This window comes from Ranitomeya variabilis, chromosome 5, assembly GCF_051348905.1.
Source record: "Ranitomeya variabilis isolate aRanVar5 chromosome 5, aRanVar5.hap1, whole genome shotgun sequence".
Classification (NCBI taxonomy): Eukaryota; Metazoa; Chordata; class Amphibia; order Anura; family Dendrobatidae; genus Ranitomeya; species Ranitomeya variabilis.
This window is the reverse complement of record NC_135236.1, coordinates 79,038,896-79,066,301: the sequence shown is the minus strand read 5'-3', so window position 1 is coordinate 79,066,301 and position 27,406 is coordinate 79,038,896. Positions and strand designations below refer to the sequence as shown.

Here is a 27,406-nt window from a genome sequence, read left to right as displayed (position 1 = left end):
AGCAGCTTCAAATATCTGTTTGCTGCTTTGTAATGGCTTTTTAGCAGCTGCGCTCTTAATCCGATGAACTTGCCTGGCAGAAATCTTCCTCATTATGCCTTTATCAGCACAAACACATTTGTGCTCAGATACAGCCACAAATCTCTTAACAGTACGATGATCACGCTTATGTTTTTGGAAAATTTCTAATGTTTTCATCCCTTCACCAAGGCATTGCACTATTTGATGCTTTTCAGCAGCAGAGAGATCCTTTTTCTTTCCCATGTTACTTGAAACCTGTGGCCTGCTTAATAATATGGAACATCATTTTTAAGTAGTTTTCCTTTAATTAGAATCACCTGGAAAACCAATTATCACATGTGTTTAAGATTGATTTCAGTGATCCATTGAGCCCTGAGACACAATACCATCCACGAGTTTATTTGAAAAACAAAACAATTAAATCTTTATGACACTTAAATCCAATTTGCATAATAATTTGGAACACAGTGTAATCTTATCATCCTTTAATAAATGCCAGTGTTTTTTCACTATTTTGCGCAAAATATGTGAGTTGGCATTGTAAGGGGTCAAGAAGAGAGTTATCCGCTATCTCTCGGATAACTCTCTTCTTGACCCTTTACAATCTGGTTTCCGCTCTTTACACTCCACTGAAACTGCCCTCACTAAAGTCTCTAATGATCTAATAACAGCTAAATCCAAAGGTCCTTGCTCTCTGCTGATTCTCCTGGATCTATCTGCCGCATTTGATACTGTGGATCACCAGCTCCTTCTCACTATGCTCCGCTCCATAGGTCTCAAGGACACAGCCCTCTCCTGGTTCTCCTCCTACTTCTCTGACCGCTTCTTAACTGTATCTTTTGCTGGCTCCCCTTCCTCTCCTCGTCCCCTTACTATCAGGGTTCCGCAGGGCTCAGTCCTGGGCCCCCTTCTTTTCTCTCTATACACTGCCCCTATTGGACAAACAATCAGCAGATTTGGGTTCCAGTACCATCTCTATGCTGACAACACCCAATTATACACTTCTTCCCCTGACATCACCCCCACTCTAATTCAAAATACCAAGGATTGTCTGTCTGCTGTCTCTAACATCATGTCCTCCCTCTATCTGAAACTAAATCTCTCCAAAACTGAACTACTTGTGTTTCTCCCTTCTATGAACCTGACTCTACCCAACATCGAAATTACCCTGGAAGGTTCAACCATAACTCCCAAGCAGCAAGCCCGCTGTCTTGGGGTCATATTCGACACCGAACTTTCCTTTACTCCCTATATCCAATCACTCACTCGCTCCTGTCACCTGCATCTTAAAAACATCTCCCGAATCCGACCTTTTCTCACATTTGAAACTGCCAAGACTCTTACTGTCGCTCTTATTCATTCTCGTCTGGACTACTGAAACTCTCTTCTGATCGGTCTCCCTCTTTCCAAACTTTCTTCTCTCCAATCCATCTTGAAGCCAGAGTCATATTTCTGTCCAGCCGCTTCACCGATGCCTCCATCTTGTGCCAGTCATTACACTGGCTACCCATTCGCTACAGGGTCCAGTACAAACTCATCTCTCTCACCCACAAAGCCCTCCACAGTCCTGCACCGCCTTATATCTCCTCTCTCATCTCTGTCTATCGCCCTACACGTGCCCTCCGTTCTACACATGACCTAAGACTAACATCCCCTGTAATCCGAACCTCGCACCTCCGTCTCCAAGACTTCTCTCGTGCTGCGCCAGCTCTTTGGAATGCACTTTCCCAGACGATCAGACTGATACCTAGCCCCGACCTATTCAAGCGCGCTTTAAAAACACATCTCTTCAAACAAGCCTACCACATTAACTACTCAGTAAACTAACTTTGCCCTGTTCCCTCCTTCCAAATATTACTCTGAATCTACCCTACTATTCATCTGTCTCCACACCCTCCATGCACATGATAACTGCACTTGATACTTGACTATTGCACTTAAACACACGGGCTGATGACCGGATCATGCAGCTTTTTATGAAAATCCCTATTTATTATAATTTCCAGACCAGAAATAACGAGCACTTTTCACCTATTGTGTCCCCCCCACTTCCTTGTAGATTGTAAGCTTGCGAGCAGGGACCTCACTCCTAATGTCACTGTTTAAATTTTTAAATTGTCTTAACTTGTACTGAATTTATTGTCTGTACATGTCCCCGCTTAATTGTAAAGTGCTGCGGAATATGTTGGCGCTATATAAAAAAAATTATTATTATTATTATTGAGTAATTATGGGGATAAATTCATTGGTCTCCCTATGTGTTAGGGCGGGGGTTGATCAAATCCTGACGTAATTTTGTGAAGGCACTTTCTTTAGATGTTATTAGTATATCCTTCTTATACCCTTTTTCCAAAAATGTTATGGTCATTATTTCAGCCTCTACATTAAAATCTCGAATCCTGGAGCAATTTCGATGGATTCTCATAAATTGACTCTTAGGGATATTGAGCAACCAGTTTGGGAGGTGACAACTATCTAAAGGAATAAAACTATTGGTGTCCGTAGGTTTGAAAAAAGTGCGGGTTTGGATTGTGCAATTTTCGATAAGAATATTCAAATCTAAAAAATTGATGACACTCGTACTTGTATTAAAAGTGAATTTTAAAAAGAAGTCATTTTTATTAATATCCATTAAAAACTTACTAAGGGTGTCTGGCCTGTTGTGAATTCTGCTCTTGGGCTCCCTCCGGTGGTTATAAGTGGTAGTGCTGCTGTCTTTGGATCGCAGCATTCATCAGGTGTGTCCACTTATTGCAAGTCTGACTGGGCTATTTAGTCTTGTTTGACCCTTTAGTCAGTGCCAGTTGTCCATTGTTCCTGGAGGATTCACATCCCTGCCTGGTCTCTCCTTCTTTGCTGTTCATTTCATCAAAGTTAAGTTCTGGCCTTGTTTTTTGCAGTCCACATGCTGTGGGCCTTATTGTTCAGTTCTTTTTCATGTTTTGTCTTGTCCAGCTTGGTCTGTATAAGGATTTGTTCAGCCAAGCTGGTATCTCTGGAGATGCAGATATACCCTCCATATCTTTAGTTAGATGTGGAGATTTTGTATTTTCTGTGGTGGATATTTTTTAGTGTTTTAATACTGACCGCATAGTACTCTGTCCTATCCTTTCTATTTAGCTAGAAGCGGCCTCCTTTGCTAAATCCTGATTTCAGTCTGCGTATGTTATTTCCCTCTCCTCTCACAGTCAATATTTGTGGGGGGCTGTCTATCCTTTGGGGATTTTCTCTGAGGCAAGATAGTTTTCCCTTTTCTATCTCTAGGGGTATTTAGTCCTCCGGCTGTGTCGAGATGTCTAGGGAGTGTTAGGTACATTCCACAGCTACTTCTAGTTGCGGTGTTAAGTTCAGGGTCTGCGGTCAGTACAGGTACCGCCTTCTCCAGAGTGCGTCTCATGCTGCTCCTAGGCCACCAGATCATAACAGTACAACTGGCCCACAATGAGTTAATCGCATCTCAGAAGAAGGGAAGGAAAGTGCTGAGCCATTTTTTTTTCTGTAGTCTGTTGTGTTTTTTTTCCCTCTTTACCTCTGGGTGGCTCAGGAGTTTGGCGCTGGCATGGATGTTCAGGGATTGGCTTCTCGTGTGGATCAACTTGCTGCTAGAGTACAGGGTATTTCCGATTATATCGTTCAGACTCTGGTTTTAGAGCCTAGAATTCCAACTCCTGATTTGTTTTTTGGGGACAGGTCCAAATTTTTGAGCTTTAAAAATAACTGTAAATTGTTTTTTGCTCTGAAACCCCGTTCCTCTGGTGATCCCATCCAGCAGGTTAAAATTGTCATATCTCTGCTGCGTGGTGCCCCCAGGATTGGGCATTTGCCCTGGAACCTGGGAATCCGGCTTTGCTTCATGTAGACACCTTTTTCCAGGCGCCTGGGTTATTGTATGATGAACCTAATTCAGTGGATCATGCTGAGAAGACCTTGTTGGCCCTGTGTCAGGGTCAAGAAGCGGCAGAATCGTATTGCCAGAAATTTAGAAAATGGTCTGTGCTGACTAAATGGAATGAGGATGCCTTGACGGCAATTTTCAGAAAGGGTCTTTCTGAATCCGTTAAAGATGTTATGGTGGGGTTCCCCACACCTGCTCGTCTGAGTGATTCTATGTCTCTGGCCATTCAGATTGATCGGCGCTTGCGCGAGCGCAGAGTTGTGCACACTATGGCGTTGTCTTCCGAGTGGAGTCCTGAGCCTATGCAGTGTGATAGGATTGTGTCTAGAGCTGAACGACAAGGATTCAGACGTCAGAATAGGTTGTGTTTTTACTGCGGCGATTCTGCTCATGTTATTTCGGATTGCCCTAAGCGTACCATGAGAATCGCTAGTTCCGTTACCATCAGTACTGTACAACCTAAATTTCTGTTATTTGTGACCCTGATCTGCTCATTATCGTCATTTTCTGTCATGGCATTTGTGGATTCAGGCGCCGCTTTAAACTTAATGGACTTAGAATTTGCCAGACGTTGTGGTTTCCCCTTGCAGCCTTTACAGAGTCCTATTCCTTTGAGGGGCATTGATGCTACACCGTTGGCTAAAAATAAACCTCAGTTTTGAACACAGCTGACCATGTGCATGGTGCCAGCTCACCAGAAAGATTGTCATTTTCTGGTTTTGCATAATTTGCATGATGCTATTGTGCTGGGTTTCCCATGGTTACAGGTGCATAATCCGGTGTTGGATTGGATATCTATGTCTGTGACTAGTTGGGGTTGTCAGGGGGTTCATGGTGACGTTCCTTTGATGTTAATTTCCTCCTCCCCCTCTTCTGAAATTCCTGAGTTTTTGTCAGATTTCCAGGATGTATTCGATGAGCCCAAATCCAGTTCCCTTCCACCGCATAGGGACTGTGATTGTGCTATTGACTTGATTCCAGGCTGTAAGTTCCCTAAGGGCCGACTTTTCAACTTGTCTGTGCCAGAACATGCCGCCATGCGGAGTTATGTTAAGGAGTCTTTGGAGAGGGGGCATATTCGGCCATCTTCTTCACCATTGGGAGCAGGTTTTTTTTTTGTTGCCAAGAAGGATGGCTCCTTGAGACCCTGTATTGATTATCGCCTCTTGAATAAGATCACGGTCAAATTCCAATACCCTTTGCCTTTGCTTTCTGATTTGTTTGCAAGGATTAAGGGGGCTAGTTGGTTTACTAAGATTGACCTTCGAGGGGCATATAATCTTGTTCGTATTAAGCAGGGTAACGAATGGAAAACTGTGTTTAATACCCCCGAAGGCCATTTTGAATACCTTGTGATGCCATTCGGACTCTCTAATGCTCCATCTGTGTTTCAGTCCTTCATGCATGATATATTTCGGAATTATCTTGATAAATTCATGATTGTGTATTTGGATGATATTTTGATTTTTTCAGATGATTGGGAGTCTCATGTGAAACAAGTCAGGATGGTATTTCAGATCCTTCGTGATAATGCCTTGTTTGTGAAGGGGTCTAAGTGCCTCTTTGGAGTACAGAAGGTTTCTTTTTTGAGCTTCATTTTTTCTCCCTCATCTATAGAAATGGATCCGGTTAAGGTTCAGGCCATTCATGATTGGATCCAGCCCACATACGTGAAGAGCCTTCAGAAATTTTTGGGCTTTGCTAATTTTTATTGCCGTTTCATTGCCAACTTCTCCAGTGTGGTTAAACCCCTGACCGATTTGACAAAGAAAGGCGCTGATGTGACGAATTGGTCCTCTGCGGCTGTTGCTGCCTTTCAGGAGCTTAAACGCCGATTTACTTCTGCCCCTGTGTTGTGTCAGCCAGATGTTTCTCTTCCTTTTCAGGTTGAGGTTGACGCTTCTGAGATTGGGGCAGGGGCCGTTTTGTCTCAGAGGAATTCTGATGGTTCCTTGATGAAACCGTGTGCCTTTTTTTCTCGAAAGTTTTTGCCTGCGGAACGCAATTATTATGTCGGCAATCGTGAGTTGTTGGCTGTGAAGTGGGCATTTGAGGAGTGGCGACATTGGCTTGAGGGGGTCAAGCATCGTGTTGTGGTCTTGACCGATCATAAGAATCTGATTTACCTCAAGTCTGCCAAACGGCTGAATCCTAGACAGGCCCGATGGTCCCTGTTTTTCTCCCGTTTTAATTTTGTGGTCTCGTATCTTCCGGGTTCTAAGAATGTTAAGGCTGATGCCCTCTCTAGGAGCTTTTTGCCTGATTCCCCTGGGTCCTTGAGCCGTTCAGCATTCTGAAGGAAGGGGTGATTCTTTCTGCCATCTCCCCTGATTTGCGACGGGTTCTTCAGGAGTTTCAGGCTGATAAACCTGACCGCTGTCCAGTGGGGAAACTGTTTGTTCCTGACAGATGGACTAGTAAAGTGATTTCTGAGGTTCATTGTTCTGTGTTGGCTGGCCATCCTGGGATTTTTGGTACTAGAGATTTGGTTGGTAGGTCCTTTTGGTGGCCTTCTTTGTCACGGGATGTGTGTTCTTTTGTGCAGTCCTGTGGGACTTGTGCGCGGGCCAAGCCTTGCTGCTCCCGCGCTAGTGGGTTGCTTTTGCCTTTGCCGGTTCCTGAGAGGCCTTGGACGAATATTTATATGGATTTTATTTCAGATCTTCCGGTTTCCCAGAGGATGTCGGTTATCTGGGTGGTTTGTGACCGGTTTTCTAAGATGGTTCATTTGGTACCTTTGCCTAAATTGCCTTCCTCTTCTGATTTGGTTCCGTTGTTTTTTCAGCATGTGGTTCATTTGCATGGCATTTCGGAGAATATTGTGTCTGATAGAGGTTCCCAGTTTGTTTCTAGGTTTTGGCGGGCCTTTTGTGCTAGGCTGGGCATTGATTTGTCTTTTTCTTCCGCATTTCATCCTCAGACAAATGGCCAAACCGAGCGAACTAACCAGACTTTGGAAACTTATTTGAGATGCTTTGTGTCTGCTGATCAGGATGATTGGGTGGCTTTCTTGCCATTGGCCGAGTTTGCCCTTAATAATCGGGCTAGTTCTGCTACCTTGGTTTCACCCTTCTTTTGTAATTCTGGTTTTCATCCTCGTTTTTCTTCAAGGCAGGTTGAGCCTTCTGATTTTCCTGGGGTGGATTCTGTGCTTGACAGGTTGCAGCAAATTTGGGCTCATGTTGTGGACAATTTGGTGTTGTCTCAGGAGGAGGCTCAGCGTTTTGCTAACCTTCGTCGGTGTGTGGGTTCCCGGCTTCGGGTTGGGGATTTGGTCTGGTTGTCTTCCCGTCATGTTCCTATGAAGGTTTCTTCCCCTAAGTTCAAGCCTCGGTTTATTGGTCCTTATAGGATTTCTGAGATTATCAATCCAGTGTCTTTTCGTTTGGCCCTTCCAGCCTCTTTTTCCATCCATAATGTTTTTCATAGATCTTTGTTGCGGAAATATGTGGTGCCCGTTGTTCCCTCTGTTGATCCTCCTGCCCCGGTGTTGATTGATGGGGAGTTGGAGTATGTGGTGGAGAAGATTTTGGATTCTCGTTTTTTGAGGTGGAAGCTTCAGTATCTTGTCAAATGGAAGGGTTATGGCCAGGAGGATAATTCTTGGGTTGTTGCCTCCGATGTTCATGCTGACGATTTGGTTCGTGCCTTTCATTTGGCTCGTCCTGATCGGCCTGGGGGCTCTGGTGAGGGTTCAGTGACCCCTCCTCAAGGGGGGGTACTGTTGTGAATTCTGCTCTTGGGCTCCCTCCGGTGGTTATAAGTGGTAGTGCTGCTCTCTTTGGATCGCAGCATTCATCAGGTGTGTCCACTTATTGCAAGTCTGACTGGGCTATTTAGTCTTGTTTGACCCTTTAGTCAGTGCCAGTTGTCAATTGTTCCTGGAGGATTCACATCCCTGCCTGGTCTCTCCTTCTTTGCTGTTCATTTCATCAAAGTTAAGTTCTGGCCTTGTTTTTTTGCAGTCCACATGCTGTGGGCCTTATTGTTCAGTTCTTTTTCATGTTTTGTCTTGTCCAGCTTGGTCTGTATAAGGATTTGTTCAGCCAAGCTGGTATCTCTGGAGATGCAGATATACCCTCCATATCTTTAGTTAGATGTGGAGATTTTGTATTTTCTGTGGTGGATATTTTTTAGTGTTTTAATACTGACTGCATAGTACTCTGTCCTATCCTTTCTATTTAGCTAGAAGCGGCCTCCTTTGCTAAATCCTGATTTCAGTCTGCGTATGTTATTTCCCTCTTCTCTCACAGTCAATATTTGTGGGGGGCTGTCTATCCTTTGGGGATTTTCTCTGAGGCAAGATAGTTTTCCCTTTTCTATCTCTAGGGGTATTTAGTCCTCCGTCTGTGTCGAGATGTCTAGGGAGTGTTAGGTACATTCCACGGCTACTTCTAGTTGCGGTGTTAAGTTCAGGGTCTGCGGTCAGTACAGGTACCACCTTCTCCAGAGTGCGTCTCATGCTGCTCCTAGGCCACCAGATCATAACACTGGCCCGTCCGACCAAATAAAAGCGATGTCATCAATGAAACATTGCCAGAGGACCAGGTCCGCCCTCAGCCGCCCCTTAGGGTATATGGTGGTCTCCTCCCACTTACCCACATAGAGGTTTGCGTAACTGGGCGCGAACCTGGTCCCCATAGCAGTACCCCACTGCATAGCAGTACCCCACTGCTGGGATAAGTAGTTCTTTTCATATAAATAGTAGTTATGAGTTAAAATGAATTGCATAGAGTCACATAAAAACTCAATCTGTTCACTAGGGACCGTAGAAAGCTTCTTAAAAAAATATTTGGCGGCATTACACCCTGTGTTGTGATCAATGACTGTATATAATGAGGCAATATCTAGGGTGCCAAGTATGTAGTGGTCTTGCCATTGTACGTTCTGTAAAAGTTTTAAACTATGTGCACTATCTTTCAGATATGCTGGTAAAAGCGGTACAGTTTTCTGCAGGTGGCAGTCCACATATTTGGACATATTCGCTGTAAGACATTGAATGCCTGATATAATTGGTCTTCCTGGTGGGTTAGTCAGATCTTTATGCACCTTTGGCAGATAATAGAAAACAGCCAACCTTGGTGAGGGATTATTAATAAATTCATATTCATGCTTGTTTGAAAACCCCATATTGAGCCCCCTAGTGGTTAGGGCTTTCATATCTCTAATGTATTCCTCAGTGGGGTCCCTACTTAGTTTCTGATACGTTAAGGAATCACTGAGGAGGCGCATAGCTTCTATATGGTATGATTCCTGATCTAGTATAACAATTCCCCCCTTCCTTTTCCGCTGGACATACAGTATAACTAATTCTTTATTCAATTGTCATGATTGAATGGCCTTCTTTTCCTTCATGGTTAAATTAAATTTGTGTCTCTGGCATTTTTTGTCATCAAGTTTACGGATTTCATCTGTTACATTTCTCTGAAAGGTGTCCATCTGTTCAGAGTATTCGTTAGTGGGGTGGAACAAGGATTTATCCCTCAGATCAATGTGTACATAGGGATTTATTGGCGCCACATCACAGTTACTACCATTGGGGTTTTTTATGAAATGTCTTTTAATGGCCAATTTCCTCACAAAAAGTTTGATGCCTACAAAGGCTTCAAATTTGTTACATTTACTCGCTGGAGCATATTTGAGACCCTTTCGTAGTAGAGACACTTCATTCGGGTCAAGAATATGTTTACTTAAATTGAAAATGGTTTGAGAGTTAGACTCCAGATTAATTACTTGTTTTTTCTTTTTGGTGAATTTCCCGCCTCTGCAACCCCTTTTCCGTGTTTTTTTGTACCCACTTGAAAAAAAGGGTGTCTAGTAGTGGTTTTATTCCGGGTATGTGAAGTTACTTGGTTCTTCACTTTACCATTTTTATTTTTTTTATTATTATTTTGGGGGTCTCTATTAGAGGTCGAACCGTGGGTGCCATTGGTAGCCTCACTAGGTATTTCAGAGTTAGTGCTGGCTAAGATCTGAAAGCGATTGTGAACAGTGGTTGAAGTAGAAGGCAGGGCCATAGGCGATTGGCCTTGGTCGTTTCTGCTAATATTTGAAACATTCAATAGGCTGGCATCCCCCGGCTCAGTAGTTAGCTCCAATACCCTAGGTGATGGAGAAGGGGTTGGATGTAAGGAGAAAATCTCCGAAATGCTGCCATCCACTTGATCAATAATTTTGAAATCTGGTTCAATATGTAATGAATCTCTAAAGGTACATTCGGGGACTGCATCTCTACCAAATTTTTTATTTTTCCTATCAATAATTTCCTGTTCTTTATTGTGGATCCATGCTATTCGATATTTTCATAATTTCAGGGTGTTGCTTGAAAGATTTGATTATTTCAAATAGTTTGGAGATCTTTTCCTTACTCTCAACCAATTGTTTCTTCCTTTTTTCAATGATAAATTCGACCGCTTGTTGAGAAAAGGATCGGAACATAGCATTCCATTGGGAAAGTGTATCAGGATCCCCAATGTCTCCTGAAAGTGTTTTATGAACTGTGAGACCCTTGGGGATGCAGTCAAACGCAATACACCTTTCTATATTCATTCATCGGACTCACCGTACCTGAGAACGTCTGGAAACCACCAATCTATATGCATCAAGGTACTGACTATATAGGTTTTTATCTCTATATGAATTGACTATAAATATCTGGAACTACAATTCGGATACAGGAATAGGTTGTAGTATCTGTTCACTTGATTACCCCCTATGTCTTTTTTGTAAACCTTATTGAACACAACGGTGCATCTAGCTATAAGACATATCTTGGCTATACCAGCGCGAATTACTGTATCTTATTTTAGTTTGTATTCCCTGCAATCTTGTGATGATTGTTTTATTTGCTGCAGGTAACTAAGGGTACCGTCTCACAGTGGCACTTTTGTCGCTACGACGGTATGATCCATGACGTTCCAGCGATATCCATACAATATCGCTGTGTCTGACACGCAGCAGCGATCAGGGACCCTGCTGAGAATCGTACGTCGTAGCAGATCGTTTGGAACTTTATTTCGTCGCTGGATCTCCCGCTGTCATCGCTGGATCGGTGTGTGTGACACCGATCCAGCGATGCGTTCGCTTGTAACCAGGGTAAACATCGGGTTACTAAGCGCAGGGCCGCGCTTAGTAACCCAATGTTTACCCTGGTTACCATCATAAATGTAAAAAAAACAAAACCGTACATACTCACATTCTGGTGTCCGTCAGGTCCCTTGCCGTCTGCTTCCTGCACTGACTGACTGCCGGCCGGAAAGTAAAAGCAGAGCACAGCGGTGACGTCACCGCTGTGCTCTGCTTTCACTTTACGGCCGGCACTCAGTCAGTGCAGGAAGCAGACGGCAAGGGACCTGACGGACACCGGAATGTGAGTATGTACGGTTTGTTTTTTTTTACATTTACGATGGTAACCAGGGTAAACATCGGGTTACTAAGCGCGGCCCTGCGCTTAGTAACCCGATGTTTACCCTGGTTACCCGGGGACTTCGGCATCGTTGGTCGCTGGAGAGCTGTCTGTGTGACAGCTCCCCAGCGACCACACAACGACTTACCAACGATCACGGCCAGGTCGTATCGCTGGTCATGATCGTTGGTAAATCGTTTTGTGTAACGGTACCCTATCACTTTTTAGACACCAGCGCCGCTTTCATTTATTTACATTATCAGACAATACCTACTAGAAAAGCAGAGTGAAAGCTCTTGAAGGGTCCTAAAACTTTACATAAGAGCCCAATTTAGTTATAACCTAAATCTGAACCAAGACACAACTGCATAGCCAGATGAGACACCTTAACTGCAAATTTCAAGCCATTTCTTCCGGTGTATTGTGCCAATCACAGGGCCTTTTCATAGGAAAATATGATAGCAGCTCGCAAAAAGAAATTGGAATAGAAAGGTCTTAGTAATTCAGAATTTCTAAAAGTCTTTTGTTTCATCACAGTTGGAAAAAGGTATATGAAAAAAGTAGACAAGAGAAAAAAGTACAGAGATGAAAAAACGATTGATAAAGTTCACGGATATTCCTAGTAGAAAAGAAGCTACAAAGGCAAAAAGGGTCATTTATGACGGCAAAAGTCATTTTCTATCTTAGCATGATACTTGACAGCTGCTGCGCTGTATATAGCTTCATTTGGCACGTTGGGGTCTTTTGCAAAGAAACAGTATTTCGATAAACAGTAGATAATGTGCACATTTAAAACTAAATTTGACTGAAAACCCGAAATGCTTTGAACATAATACCAGCTAAGCCGACAACCTCACTTTTCCTCCATACGATATTTTCTTAACTCTCCAATGATTAAGAGAGTTGTTCTGGTAAAGTATCACCCAATGGTGCTACGTGAAATTGCTCTGTTTCATGAGGAAGAAAAATGACCCTTAAATAAGCCGTGCCACATGACATCTGGCCAAACCAGAGTCTTCTTCAAAAGGAAAGAAGTTCGATCTACACACAGCTGTTTGGGGGTTTATGCGCTTCATCAGTGCAGTTATCAATACTAGTTGTACTGGTTGGTCAGGTGAAAGGCCTTTGATGAGATCTAGGCAATACTGTTTCTCCTTGTGAAATTGACAAGAAGGAATAAGATTTATAGGCTAGAAAATATTTTAAATGTAAAAGGTATGCAAATTAGCTCTCTTCCCGAGAGAAAGAAATTTGAGCACTAGAGAGCCGGCTTACTTCCTCTTACAAGAGAGCTAATTTGCCTACCTTTTTCATAGCGAGCACTGTCAAATCTATAACTCTCCACGTGCCAACTTGGCACTTTCACAAGAAATAGTATTCCCCTAGGATAGCTGTGTTACCCTTTGGCTACAAAAATCAAATAGAGTGGTCACCATAGACTTTCTTGTACTTAACTTTTTGTCTAAAAAAGGGCTCTCAAAAGTTGAAGGACCATTATTTTGATAGTCTGCAAAAAAAATTCACAGTTGAATACCTTGTTCCCTCTGTCAGCTCTGCCGCCACAGAACTGTCTGAAATAACTATCAAATAACTTTAAGGGGGTTCTGTAGCATCTCTCATTTTCATATTGGGTGCTGAGAGATACCTCTTCGCACCATGCGGGACAATTTGCTTAGGCAAATGATGGATACTTGACATGTATTATGCTTGTGTCCCATTCAAATTAATAGGACTTCTGTACGATACCTTCCAAGTATCTGATAATAACTCTTAGAGCCCAATGTGGAACCACTTTAACCTTAAAACTTTTGAGATTTTAAGAATAATCATGCTTTACGTTGCTTTTTAATTTCCTTTTTGTTTCTTTGCGTTCTGTTCATGACATTATGGTCAGAATTCATGCCACTCTCTAGAGATAACCTGTGGAGGTAGCCTTAGAAAAACTTTATGATGCCATATTACAAGGACTAGTTTTAAGGCTGACTACTATCCAAGACTGAAAGTTAGTAATAATGTTTATTTTCATGTTGTTGAGAAGATAACTCTATAGAGGTGTATCCCACCTATATTGTCGATTATTACATTGATGAACTTATTGGAGTATGTGTGCGCCGGTTCTTACATTCACCAAATTTTCTGAATGAAAGATCTACTTCCAGAAGAAGCAGGGTGGATGAGGGTTTACGAAACCTCATAAGGACACTGTGCACTTATTCTGGCAGTGAAAGCTCGAATTGTGGCTAATATATTGAAGGAGAACTGTCCTGTAAAACATTATTCTGTGTGATTGTTAGCTGTAGGTGTCCTAACAAAAATTCTTCTATCGGTTCTTCAGAGATGCAACTTGGCATACTTAACATTTTATTCTATTCTCTTTCTCAGCTTTCTGTTAAATATTATTAGTCATTGTGTCCTCCATCTGAAGAAAAATATTATCTCCCATGATCACTCTTTATGACCTAAAACAATGGCAAGTTAACCCGCCATTCCAATAGGAAGTTATTGCCAGAAGGTTACGACTGCCAAGGCTACACCTGTCATGTAATCCCAGCTAATGAGGACTGCTTTGAAATAGTTCAACATTTCGAGGATTTCTATCTCATCATAATAAATATCACATAGCAAAGTGTTACTGAGTCTTTTTTTCTAATGTATATGCTCCACTTGTGTTTTCTTTGTGTACATGGAAAGGATGTTAGTTACAGATAACAGATTCATGTTATGCTCGGGGAACTGTCTGATTGATTTGCTAAACTTCTGCCTGCATTCTGAATCCTCTGCGCCCCTGTACTGCCCTTGAGTCCTTCAGCCATAACGAAATAAACCTGACCTATTGTTCTAGTATAGCCCAATCTGAAAGACACGCGCTCCCGTGGCATTGTTAGACAAATATTATCTTACAGCTGTCAACCTTCCCTGATTCCGGGGACATTCATAGCGTTTAAAGGTTTCCTCTGTCAATGCCCTGTTTTTAAGTAATGGACGACTGTACAACTCAGGTTCTTTGCTTTCTACGAGGATAAACTCGATATGGTATAATTCGTTTAATTAAACGTAAAAAAGACGGTACAACAATAGTCAATGCCGTTATTCTTCACACCCTATGCTGCCACTGTAAAAAAAATTATAGCCTAGCTCCATTTATCTAGACTTTTTGTTTTGGCTACGAAAATCTTCCTGTTTGATATCAAGACACATGTAAAAAGTGGCCATTGGGAACTCAGCCTTAGAGTAATGTATAGCCCACTCCCAATAGGTATTATTAAAAAGAAATGTCCAGTCTTAACATTTGTATTGCCCACAGTGGGCATTATTAGCAAGATTATCGTGTACAGTGTCCCAATAATGAGAAGCATTTTCTCTACATGCCAAATATATTTTTAATTAATTCGAGGTTTTTTTTTTTTTTACTATAGATGAATATGTTGTCTACACAATTGCCAGACATATTAACTAGATTATCTATGACAATTTTACCAATTTTGAATTGTAATTTCATATAAAAAGAATGAATGGGTGCCTGGATAGCATGATCCCACAACAGTGAACGAGGTTCATGTTTGTCAGTAAAATGTTGTAATTGTATTATATTCCCATTTCCTTTAAAAGTAAAATAAGTAAAATTGCAAAGTGCTTGTAAAAATGATTAATTTTGCAATTTACCTATTATTAAAAATTCATAGGGATTTTAATTCCACTGTGTACTGATCGTTGTTTGGGCTACCATTCACCTCTTTAGTTTATTAGAAGTTGTTTCCAAGTTAGGGAGTGGAAGCTTTTTTGCTTTAGCTTCTTTGAATCTGGCTGGATCGCTGGATCTGATGCTGCAGCAATAAAGCTGCATATGAAAGCAGCATGGGAGAATGTACATTTTGGACCATGACACTGGTATGCACTGTCAATCTTCAGGAGCATACCATTCCCTGGCAAGCAGGAAGCCAGGAGACAGCAGTCATGTGCCCCTGGAGAAAAAAAAAAAATGTTGAGCTATGAGCAAATAAATCCGAGTGGAATTGAATTCTACTTAAAAAAAAAAAAAAAAAGTGTAATTAAGGCACAGATTCAGAAAAATGGTACACGCTGGCCACCATTTTTCTGCCTTATCATGGGCCATCATTAAGAAAATCTGAAAAAAAAAATTACAGTCACCTTACGGCTCATCTCTCTGGCTCCTCTATTCCTCGCGGTCACCTGTTTAGTCCTCATTGCATCTTCTGATCCTCATTGCGAGCGCTGAAATTCACAGGCCTCTCACAGTTGGGACTCCTAGCTCGGAGAAGGTCTGGGATACTTCTGCGCATGTGCGCAAGGTTGTGGTGCATGGCGTTGAAGTTCCAGTTTAGTGTGAGCGGCAACGGAATTCAGCGCTTGCGGCAGAAATCAGAAGATGCAAAGAGCCGGACAAGTGACATGGACAGTGTGGATAACAGGGGTCGGAGAAGTGACTGGTAAGTTGAGTATAAGGAATTATTATTTATTACATGTTACTTTTATCATGCTTGATGGTCTGCAGAGATCTCAGAGCAAAATAATGGACAATAAATTCATGGAGAGTAACTTATCTGCAAATTGAATATTCTGGGAAAATCCATGCAAACTGGCAAGTTTGAATTTTGCCTGATCCACTTGTTACGTACGTGGTTGTGGAACCACTGTGCTATGGTCTTGGGAGAGCCTGGAAGGGTGTAACTAAGCGAACACCTGACTCTTCACTAGAGCCCCTAATTTTGGGGTTAGATTTGGTTCCAGGTGAACACCAGGTGCTACTCCAAGACAGACCCATGGAGCCGTGGCAGCTGACTCCCAAGGGGGACAGGGCAGCAGGACCGGCCAGGAACTGGTTAGCGGGATGGTATACATGGGAAGCCACTGGTACGGGATCACAAATACAGGTTCAAACTAGGAAGGTGGGGTTAGTGGCACAGGTGCGAATCAAATGGATCAGGATTAGACACAGGCAGGGCGGATTCAAGTTTGGGTTAAGCAGGACGGACTGAAACAGGAGTAGACAAGATGGACGGCATCAAAGATCTCAGGTACGGGGACCTAACAATTAGCATGTAGGATACACACTGAATCACTAAAGTTGCTAAGGGACCTCTCAATAGGAGAGGATGCCTTATATACCAGACCTCTCCAAGCTATTGGCTGGGCCCTTTAAGAGGCCGGTAGCTTGCGCTCGCCTTAAGCACTCTCCGAGGAAAGCTGTGTGCCATGTGTGCGTGGGAGGGAGCAGATGCTGAGGGAGCAAGGTCAGGTGAGTGCACATGCCGGCGTCCCTGCAGGTGGAAAGGAGAGGACACATGCAGGGTCGCCGGCACTGTTATAACAGTACCTCCCTCTATTCCCCCTCTTCTTCAAGCCAGCTAGGAATTTCTGAAAAAGTCACGCATGAAAATTTTCTTTGTGTGCCCACAACCTCTCTTCAGGTTCAAATCCCTTCCAATCGACTAAGAAAAACCTTTCTTTAAGGCTAGGATATTTTTTACTTCAAAGACATCCTCGGATATGATGGGAGCAGGCATGACATCGGGATTCTTCAAGAAGTAACCCAAGATGACCGGCTTTAGAAGGGACACATTGAAGGATTTGGGTACCTGTAAGGAGGCTGGCAACTTCAACTTATAAGATACAGCATTAATTTGCTTGATGACTTCAAAGGGACCGTTGAAGCAAGACCTAACTTATAGGATGGGATTTTAAGATGGATGTACTTAACAGACAACCACACCTTATGTCCAAGATGATAACAAGGTGGAACCAAGCATCTCTTATCCACATGCTTCTTCATACGCACAGATGATCTTTCTAGAGTGGCTTTAGTGTCCTTCCATATCTTCGAGAAATCCTTAGTAAAATCATTGGCTGCTATTACACCAAAGGCAGCCGTCACCAGAAGGGGAATTCCTGGCTCTTGTCAAAAAACAATAAAGAATAGAGAACTTACTTGGATGTTATAGGAGAATTCTGCCCATGGTAAGAGTTTGACCCACTCAGCATGATGTGCATTAGTGAGGTGCCTTGGGAAGTTGGCCAGTATCTGGTTGACTCCCTCTACCTACTTGTACTTTGGATTGAGGGTGGTATGCAGACGAGAAATCCAGGACAACGTTCAGAAGCTTGCACAAAGCCGCCAGAATCTGGATGTGAACTAGACACATCAGTCGGACACGATGTGGCTTGGGAATCCGTGAAGATGGAAGATGTGCTGAATGAATTTCTCTGCCAGTTCTGGAGTGGACGGAAGGACTGGCAATGGGGTGAAATGTGCCATCTTCGAGAAACGATCCACCACTACCCAGATAACAGAACAGCCTAAGAACACAAGTTGATCTGTAGCAAACAAAATTAAGTCAGATGAATGGCACTCACCGGGCTGGTTTTCAAACTTTATTGGAACATCTTCTGCGGGAGAATGAGAACAGAGGTGCAGGAATGACGACAGCCATTTCGCGCAAATGCGCTTCAACGGGTCGCACCATTGTTTAAGCTGTGCAGATTTTTCTTCTTTTTTCCTCCATATGTGAGATCTGTAGCAAAGTCCATAGCAACAAGCCTCCAGTGAGCCGAGGGCACAGGGAGTGGTAAGAGTCGCCCAGAAGGGAGTTGCCTAAAAGTCTTGTTATGGGCACAGGAAGGGCAGGCGGAAACAAACTCCATGATTTCCTTACGCATGATAGGACACCAGTAGTGATGAGATATGAGCTGCAAAGTCTTTTTCTGCCTGGCATGTACGGCTACCGTGGATGATTGCCCCCATTGCAGAACTCGCCTCTTGTATAATTCTAACACCAAAGTCTTTCCCGGTGGAATTTGAGACAGGTTTACCGGAACCACAATAACCATCTTGGATCGCTCGATGATGAGCTGAGGTTCTTCCTTTTGATTGGCGGGCAGGAAATAGTGGTAAAGTGCATCAGCTTTGATGTTTTTCTCAGCAGGCCGAAAATGAAGAATAAAATCAAAATGGGAAAAAAATAGCAACCACCTAGCTTGACGTGGGTTCAGTCTTTGCTTAGACTGTAGATAGGCCAGGTTCTTGTAGTATAAATGACGACAGGATGGACTGCTCCCTCAAGAAGGTACTGTCACTTCTTAAGAGTCATCTTAATTGGTAACAAGTCTCAGTCACCAGTCCAGTAGTTGCGCTCAGGAGCAGAGAAGGCCTTGGAGAAGAAACCACAGATCACCATAGGGCCGGAAGGAGACTTCTGGGTAAGAACGGCTCCAGCCCCAGAAGATGAGGCATCTACCTCCAGAAAGAACTGTTTGTTCACGTCTGGTCCATGTAATACTGGAGTGGAGGATAAGGCCCGATTTAAGGAGTGAATAGTGTTCTCAGCTTCTGGAGTCCATACCTTCGATTCAGCATACTTATGAATCATGGCGGAGAATGGTCCGGGATAAGAAATGCGGAATGAATTGCCGGTGTAGTTGACGAATCCCAGGAATCACTGGATAGCTTTAACACCGTCAGAATGCGGCCACTAAAGGATGGAAGACAGCATTTCCGAATCCATATCTGGATTGTGAATTGTGAAGTGATTGTGATTGTGAAGTGATATAACCTAGGGAAGGGAGAGAAGATTTTTCAAAGAGACATTTCTCAAATTTAGCATATAGGCGATTCTCGGAGTCACTGCAGGACTTGATGGACATTCCGCCTATGAGAGAGCAGGTTTGCAGAGAAGATCAAGATATTGTCCAGGTAAACCATGACACAAGTGTACAGGAGGTCTCGAAATATATCATTCACAAACTCTTGGAAGAATGCTGGGGCATTGCTGAGCCCGATCGGCATAACTCGGTATTCATAATGACCGTCCCAGGTGTTGAAAGCTGTCTTCCATTCATCTCCTCGACTTATCCGGATAAGATTGTATGCTCCACCAGATCCAATTTGGTAAAAATAATAGCACCTCTTAGGTGGTCAAACAGCTCCGGAATCAACGGCAACGGATACTTGTTCTTAATCGTGATCTGATTGAAACCTCTATAATTGACGCAAGGTTTAAATCTATTTTAAAAAAAACCCTAAAAAAAAGGCAATATGTAATATAACTTAAAACCCATATACTGTATATATAATTTTTTTTTTGTGTAATTACATAACAATAAAAATATAAAATATATATCAAGTGAGAGGACCATATATATTGTCCCAACAAGTACAATGTGATATCAATAAAGTGCAAGGGACAACCAGTTCCTAATGAAAGCCAACACTCTCTTTATAAACTATAAAGTGAAAATAGTGCATTAAAAAAGCAAGTGAAATTTGCATAGTATAATGGGTTAAATATAAGATGGTATACCTTTCAGGGGTTAATAGATCCAGCATACACGCACCCCAACTTGCTTGGTTGCTTGGTAACTAGCCGAACGTCTTCAGATAAGGGCTTCCCATCGACAGGTGACACTAGCAATGGATCTTGGAGTGGTCGAACGGGGATCTAGTAGTGATCTACCCTTGCTTGCTGTATGAAGTTCTTGACCTCGTGGGAATCCAGATATGCTATCTCAACAAACCGGGAACCTCCACAAGACACAGATACAGTCGCAATCAGTGGCAGACTGGAATTGCTCTCGCCCAGTGCAGCCTCTCCCAACAACCCTAGACTAGTGAGTTTTCCGGTTTCTTTGGACATGAGCGAATGAGATGACAATAGAAGCACAACTCATTAACTCAATGGATCTCATACCAGACCCACTTTGTCGATTTGAATAGGTTCTAGAGAGGATGCAGTAAGCTGAGGAGTGAGCAGCCTTTGGAAAGATGGAGCCAGACAAAATGGATTTCTTTCACAAACTGTTTCTTGGGAGGCCTACTAGAATCGGAGGTCAATTCAGATGGCCAGGGAAACTAGATTGCCCATTTTAGTAGGAATGTCTCGGCCTGATAGTTCATCCTTAATTCTTCCGGGCCATCCTTCCCAGATGGTGGCTACCAGTGCCTCGTTGTTCCAGCAGAGTTCAGAAGTCAGGGGGTGGAAACAGACTTACGTATTGGCGTACACACAGACTGGCCTGACATAGTCGGATGAGGGAAGAGGCAGCAGAAGTAACTCGGCCCAGGCTCATCAAATATCTTATGACAAGAAACAACGGAGTAAAATAGTCCCAAACAACATATTAGCTGAAACAGGAGTATACGCAAGGGGTACCCAGGGTCATCAGGTGGCGTGTGGCGAGGTACCCCTTGTATTATGGGTAAGTGTGCACTTTCTTTGGCCGTTTATTTGCGGTAGGTCAATTATGGGGGATGGCTTGACATGTTTTGTTAATGCTCTTTGAGCTATTAATGCCATCCTCTTAAGCCTAGCATTTGGTTTACCTTAGTGCACACCATAGGGATGGTTCCCTGCCACATTCTTCCCTGTAGTACCGCCAGGTCCTTCATTGTGTATACTCCTGTTTGATGTGTGCTGCGTACAGCAGACATACATATATGTGTATATGTTGTATATGTTATGGTGATTATATAAATAAAACGTGTATTTTCAGCTAAGATGTTGTTTGGGACTATTTTACTCCGTTGTTTCTTGTCATACTATTTTTGGAGTTGTCCTGTTAAGGAGCCCTTGAGGCATTTGGGGAGAGAGTTTCTCTCCCAAACTTACCGTATAGGGGTGTCTTTGGATTTTGTTTGTATATCATCAAATATCTTGCAGAATGCCTTCAGGAAGGTTTGCAGGTCTGAGATTATTACATCTCATCTCTCCCACAAGGCACTGACCCATGCCAAGACCTCTCCTTCAAGATGATACATTAGAAAGGCTACCTTCGTCAATTGACTCCAAAACCTATTGGTCAGATATTACAGGTCTTCCAGAGAGATTTTCTTTTTTTACCATAAAATGCTCCAGGTTAATTGACAGAAGTCTCAAACTTTAAACCTCCAACTGTATGTCGCAGCTCATGAATTTTAATGTGGCTTCTGTACCTAAATTTGGTTGAAATCTGCATTCCATGCATGTGATGGGGTTTTCACAACCCTATCGACAGGCATTATAAATTTTATATGAATTTTCAGTTCCACCATAACTACTTAATTCCCAGAGATTCTGTATGGGAAAGTTGTGGAATGACAATAAGGCTAAACCTCGTTCCGGTCAGACCCTCCAATTTCTTAACCCATAGTAAAAATATTTAAAAGGGAACTGTACTTTCAGCATGTTCTGCATAAATCCATGGCACATGCAAATATAAGAAACTTTGTAATATATCTCATCAGAAAAACATACTCTTTTCTCCACTTATGAGCCATTCCTTGGTTAGATCCAAAGGAAGTGCTCGGATGAAAAATCACAGTTGGGAAGAAATTTAGGGGACTTAGAAAGTTCGTGAAAATCCAGCGCTTGTTTTCAGTGTGAATGAAAACAAAGACTTTTATTGAAACATCCAAATTAAAATTGTAAAGATGTTAAAAAACAGGATATCTTGGGGATAGTAGCAAAAACCCTGTGCATTTCGGATCGGCATTTGTGTACGGTTCTTATTCATGGCCAAGAATTGTATTCACAGTGAAAACAAGTGCTGTATTTTCACAAACTAAGTCTTACCTCTGTGCCGCTTTTCCTGGTGAGATAACAAAATCAAGTTTGACAACTTGATTAGGACTAGAAAAGTCTAGGCCCCAGATCAGAGTGAGATCATTTTGTCTGAAAGTCTCATATTTACTTATGACGATGTTGTCCAAGACAGCAAACCTTCACAGACCAACCATGAATGGCAAGTGAATCAGAAAAAAGCTGTTGTAAATCCCTAACACGCTAATATTTTTTATGTATCAGCGAGAGAGCTTGAAGCCTCTAGACCCCAATACACAATATGTAATAGTGTCCCCCAAATTTGTAGTACTGGTCTCAACAAATGGGGCAAAAGGACCTACTGGGGTCCATCAGGCTCCAGTGTCTAGATGCAACCACCCCATCTGGTCAAATCCCTAATTTTTTAGACAAAGGCTGTAAAACAGGAAATATATCTACAACGACGGCAACGTTTCCATGTGGATAATTATTCCCATTGTTATGAATATCGCTGAACATGTATTTTCAGTGGTGTTTAATCAGAAGTAACAAGAAAAAATGAAAACAATTCCTATACTTATGGATTTTCGATGTTTTTAGTAACAGACGTGGAGCTAATCGTTGGTGGAAACTTTCAGCTGTGTTTCTCTTTAGAAACTGTCCGTTGCCTGCCTTCTCCACAATATTCATGAGTTCATATTTATTTCTAGTGCATTCCTAAAATCCAATAAAACTGTTAATCCTCAGCTTTATTATGCTACGGTAATAGAACGGGTGCAGTCGTAGTAGAAGAGCCACTGGCTATAGGGAGATGTTGCCTGAAGTTATTTGATTCCCTTATAGAGGACATTTAATACCAACTGAGACACATCGTACGGTGCCAAGGCTCCCGGCTGTGTATTTTAAGAGGGTGGTGCCTAGAGCAACTACGGTAGGAATCTGTAGAGAACTGGCTTTATATCCATTTTCTTTTTTGAGGGGTGGATGGAGTAGGAGAGTGGTGGGTGATCATAAGCAAGTGACAAACTTGATTTCCTCAGCTCATGCATGGACGTGCTCATAGATCGGTGTGCGAGCTCAGTGGAAAGTCCGCTGCTGATTGCAGAAGGGAGCACTTCAGAGCAGTGTTTTGAGCTATCGGTGGCGGTCTCAGGTCTGAGACCCCTGTGATCCAGAGATCGGAGGCTATGTAACCTAGGAACAGACCTCTGTCTTGAATGGAGCAGAGGTGAACATACTCTACCTCCACTCCATTCATTGTCTATGGGACCACAGGGAAAAGCCATACACAGTACTCCACTATTTCGGACCACCTCATAGACAATTAATGGTGTAGATGGTGAACGTGTATTCCTCCACTCCATTTAAGATAGGGGATCAGCAAAGCTCGGTTCCGGGGTTCCAGAGCAAAGCTCGATTCTGGGATTCCAGAGCCCTTATATTAGGATTGTGTGGGGTCCTAATAATCAGACCCCCTGTAATCAGTACACCATCCACTATCCTTTCGATGGGAGATAACATCATGTTGGGTGACAAGGGTCTGCTTACTTGGACTGACAGTACTTAACTTTACCGATCAGAAGTCATTTCATAGCGTGTTTACACAGGCAGACCGAAGTAAGCAATGTGCAGTGCGCGATCTGCAATAGATCGCTCAAAGGTGGCCAAATTTGTCGGAAGGGCGAGTCCTGTGACAATGCACCTTAGAAAACAATGATTTTTTGACCTGTGCAAACAATAATTTCACCCGACGGACGAGCGCTTTGCTCATTTATTAGGTGATCGGCAGCCTGTTTATACTGAAAGATTATTGTGAAACGAGCGTTTCTTCATTCCCAATTATTTTTCAGTATAACTGCAGCTTAACCCTTTAAGCCCCTTTGCAGATTGGATATTGTCTGCAGCACATTCCCTGTTTATGAGGAAGATACGTTGCTGACAGCGGTTATTTTTTAGGCCGCATAACAGATCCAGTCAGCCAATGAATGGGACAACATTTGCTCATTGCCAGGCTGCCAACAATTACTCAATCAGGCTGCCATGTTTACATGGGCCAAATATTGGGAATGAGCATTTATCACCATTAAGCCAGTGTGAAAGGGCCTTTTTCTGTTTATTCCCTCTCCAACTACGACCTGTAGAAGAAGAGATGAGTGAGCACAGCGGCTCAGTGGTTAGCACTGTTGCCCTGCAGAGAAGGGGTCCTGATTTTGATGGTTTTCATTTGCGTGGTGGTCTCCTCAGGCTAATAAGGGTTCCTCCACACTGTAAAAACATATTGAGAAGCTAATTTGGAATTTCGATTGTGAACCCAATGGAGATGACTCCTTACAGCACTGGCGAATATGCACAATAGAAATTATTAAAATAAATATCCACAAGGAACAGAATAGTGGAAATATTACTGGATTGATGCTCTTTCACTATTTCTTTTACCTCTTCCAGTCTTATAATACATTTCTTGTTTTGGTTCTCATACTCTAGGTCCCGTTACTCCCACTCCAGCAGTGGTCACAGTTACTCTACCTCCGCCTCCAGTGACAGTTACTACTTTACCTTCTGCCACCACCACTGTCCGCCGGCAACCCCTCACAACACATCCAGTGGGTGCTATAAATCAAATAGGCCATGATCCTCCTACTCCTGGTACACAGCGTCCTCCCCCTTCTAACCAGAATTCACATCCAGAAATTTTTTGCCCGGCCCGCGAGGAGAGGAAAGTACAATGGCCAGCCACCCAGCAAGGCATGCGAGTAGAAAGACCATGTCCAAAGGGCACACGTGGTAAGTAGACGTCCAAGGCATTTTAATAGTCATTTTGAAGAATTATGGAGAGTTGACTCTGATTACATTTACAGTTAGCTATGTTGTCCATAAACATTATAAGAACTCATCAGTTTCATTGACCACCTAGCAAGAATGGGGATATCCTGACTCTCTCTCAAAAGCCGATGTTGGTGGAGAAAATGGTCAGCGTGTTGTATTTCAACATGTTCATTCCTTTTGTTCTCAAGCAAGAGGGGGTTTCTAGCAGGACATTTTTACCTTCTCTCAATTGAGAACATGTGCTTGTTGGATATGTGGTGGTTGGTAGGACCATCAGCTATACATGGTGTATGGCTACCTTAAATTTTACCATAGTTTATGTATCCTCGTATCATAAAACTACACAATTATAGCAGATTATGTACAAACAACACCCTCCACCAAATATGACTGTTCCCATCTATTTACAGATATAGAAAGAAATTGGCGCGCACTCGGTATTCTACGGGAGCGAGGTGCAGGTGTAACGGACTGTAAAAGTCCCAAACTAACAGAGGGAATAGAATACACCGCACTCTCTATATATTTATGATGCAATAATAGTGAAAATTTATTAAGGACATTAAACATAGGATTCCATATGTTGAAAGCGACCAGAAGTTAAAATGACATTTCGGCTCTTCCCGAGCCTTAACCATATAATCGCTTGGTACAAGATAAATGGAGAGTAGAAGGAAGTCCCTTGAGGTTGGTGAGTAAACTCCTCATTAGCGTTATTATAGTATGCCTATGTCGTATATAGTCCCAAGTGTAGGATCTTGCTAATGTGTCAGATGAGCGGCGCTTCTTTCTCTGTAAGTTCTCCCCTCTTTTCCTCAGGCATTGCCTCTTTCCTCTGTTTGCCCACACTGGCCATCTGGAACCCTCGAGGCCCAGATCTAAGTAATTGCACTTCTCCCTGGGTCAATCAAGTGGCACAGAAGGTGAGTAGATGCCACACTTATACAGAGCATGCTTTCTTTTTTTGCCGTTATTTTAATACTTTTTATGTTTGTGTTATTCAACGTGTCAATAGTTCTAAGGCCATATTTCCATCTCCACAATTAACGCTTGGCTCCTATTCTATAATCTCCTTTCAGATAAGGAGTGGAGAGAACGCCGCTAACATTGCAGGGGAATTAGCCCGTCACACCCGTGGACAGATCTATGCAGGTGACGTTACGTCGTCCGTACGCCTTCTAAACGATCTGGTTGATATTCTTGACAATCAGTTACAAGCCCTAAGACCAATTGAACGAGAGAGTGCTGGGAAGAATTACAATAGGGTGAGTAGAGGTGCCTCCAACTATTAATTTATCTTACTCATCTACTCGATGGCTAGCGGTTGCTAATTCATCTAATGCTCATTCCCCTCGCAAAATCAGACTACACAATGCACATACTTATGAGTCAATGACCATTAAAACACTGAAACCTCGGGTGCAGCCATCTGATTAGCAAACAGGACAAGGCTCTCAAGTGATGGCTGCTCTGTCCATTTTGTGTCAGCAAAAAAAAGAATCCATTTTTATCCATGTCATGGTCCATCTTTCATCCGTTCATGATCCGTGTCTCCGTTTCGCGTGCTCAGTTTTTCTCATCCATAAAAAAGAAAGAAGATTTCTCATGCAACTCCTAGCTAGCCATTAATTTTTAAAGGGGTTGTCCAGTCTTAAACTACAATTCCGTTGTGGTTCTGTGTGAATACAGACTTGTGAATCCTTACATTGCGCGTACTGCACTCTGTAAGGATTCTCCAGCGCCGGGAACAGGAGATCACATTCCGACTAGACATGTCCGGCCTCGCTCTATACATTTGTGTTGAGCGAGGCTCTGCACGTCTAGTCAGCATGTGACAAATCAGATATTTGCTGTCACGCACTCTCTGATCCCGACGCAGAAGAATCCTTACAGTGTGCAGTGCACTTAATGTGAGGATTCACAAGTTTGCAGTCACATAGACTGACTGCAGACTTTTGACCGTAAAACACCTTTAAGGACATATTTAAGGACAACAGTAGGACATGTCTCCGTTTTATTTTTTGCCAACTATCTGTCCCTTCCCCCCCAAAGTATAGATGCGAAGCAAAAGAACACGTGTTTTACGTTGTGTATTTTGACAAAGCATTTTTAATACGTGCACATAAGCACAGACCGGTCAATTCAGGGCAGCAGTCGAAGAGAAGCTGCCGGGGACCAGATTCCCATGCGGCTTGGACTACAGCAACTTTTAAAGTATGTTTTTTTCTGTAAAACCGCCGCGTTTCAGAGTCAAATATATGTGGGTGAGATCACACAGCCACAGCCACGTACATATAGTCCGTGGATCGGGCAGCACGTATCAGCTATCAGGTTCCCTTTAAACAAGTACACAAAAAATGAATAAAAAATGTTAATAAGAGAATAAAACACCCAGTGGAAACCCAAACTTAGGCCTCATTCACACCTCCTTGTTTCACGCACATGTCCTGCCCATGTTTTCCATGGATAGGACACACACCTTATGTGGCCGTTCACATTTCCTTTTCTTTTTTGGAGACCAATTATCCGCAACAAAAAAAGAGACAAAAACGAAACGTGTTCTTTTGATCCGACTTGTGGATAAATATCACCCATTCAATAGGTCTGTGAAATACAAATGACACCATCCATGTTGCAGCTGTGTGCTGTCAATAACGGAGAGGAAACGCTTGAAAATTTGTTTTTTCAAGTTAAAACAGAGACATGGCTGAAAAATGGATAAAAATATGA

At 42.7% G+C, this 27,406-nt stretch overlaps 1 protein-coding gene across 3 annotated transcripts in view; it reads left to right on the top strand.

Annotated features, from left to right (window-relative positions):
- ADGRL1 (adhesion G protein-coupled receptor L1) overlaps positions 1-27,406 on the top strand; it is a 526,256-nt gene that overhangs the window by 433,322 nt on the left and 65,528 nt on the right. For all 3 annotated transcript variants that reach the window (XM_077262603.1, XM_077262602.1, XM_077262604.1), the window contains 3 exons: positions 24,335-24,634; positions 25,496-25,599; positions 25,756-25,941. In XM_077262603.1, coding sequence (XP_077118718.1) covers positions 24,335-24,634; positions 25,496-25,599; positions 25,756-25,941 — 590 coding nt within the window. The remainder of the gene's footprint in view (positions 1-24,334; positions 24,635-25,495; positions 25,600-25,755; positions 25,942-27,406) is intronic.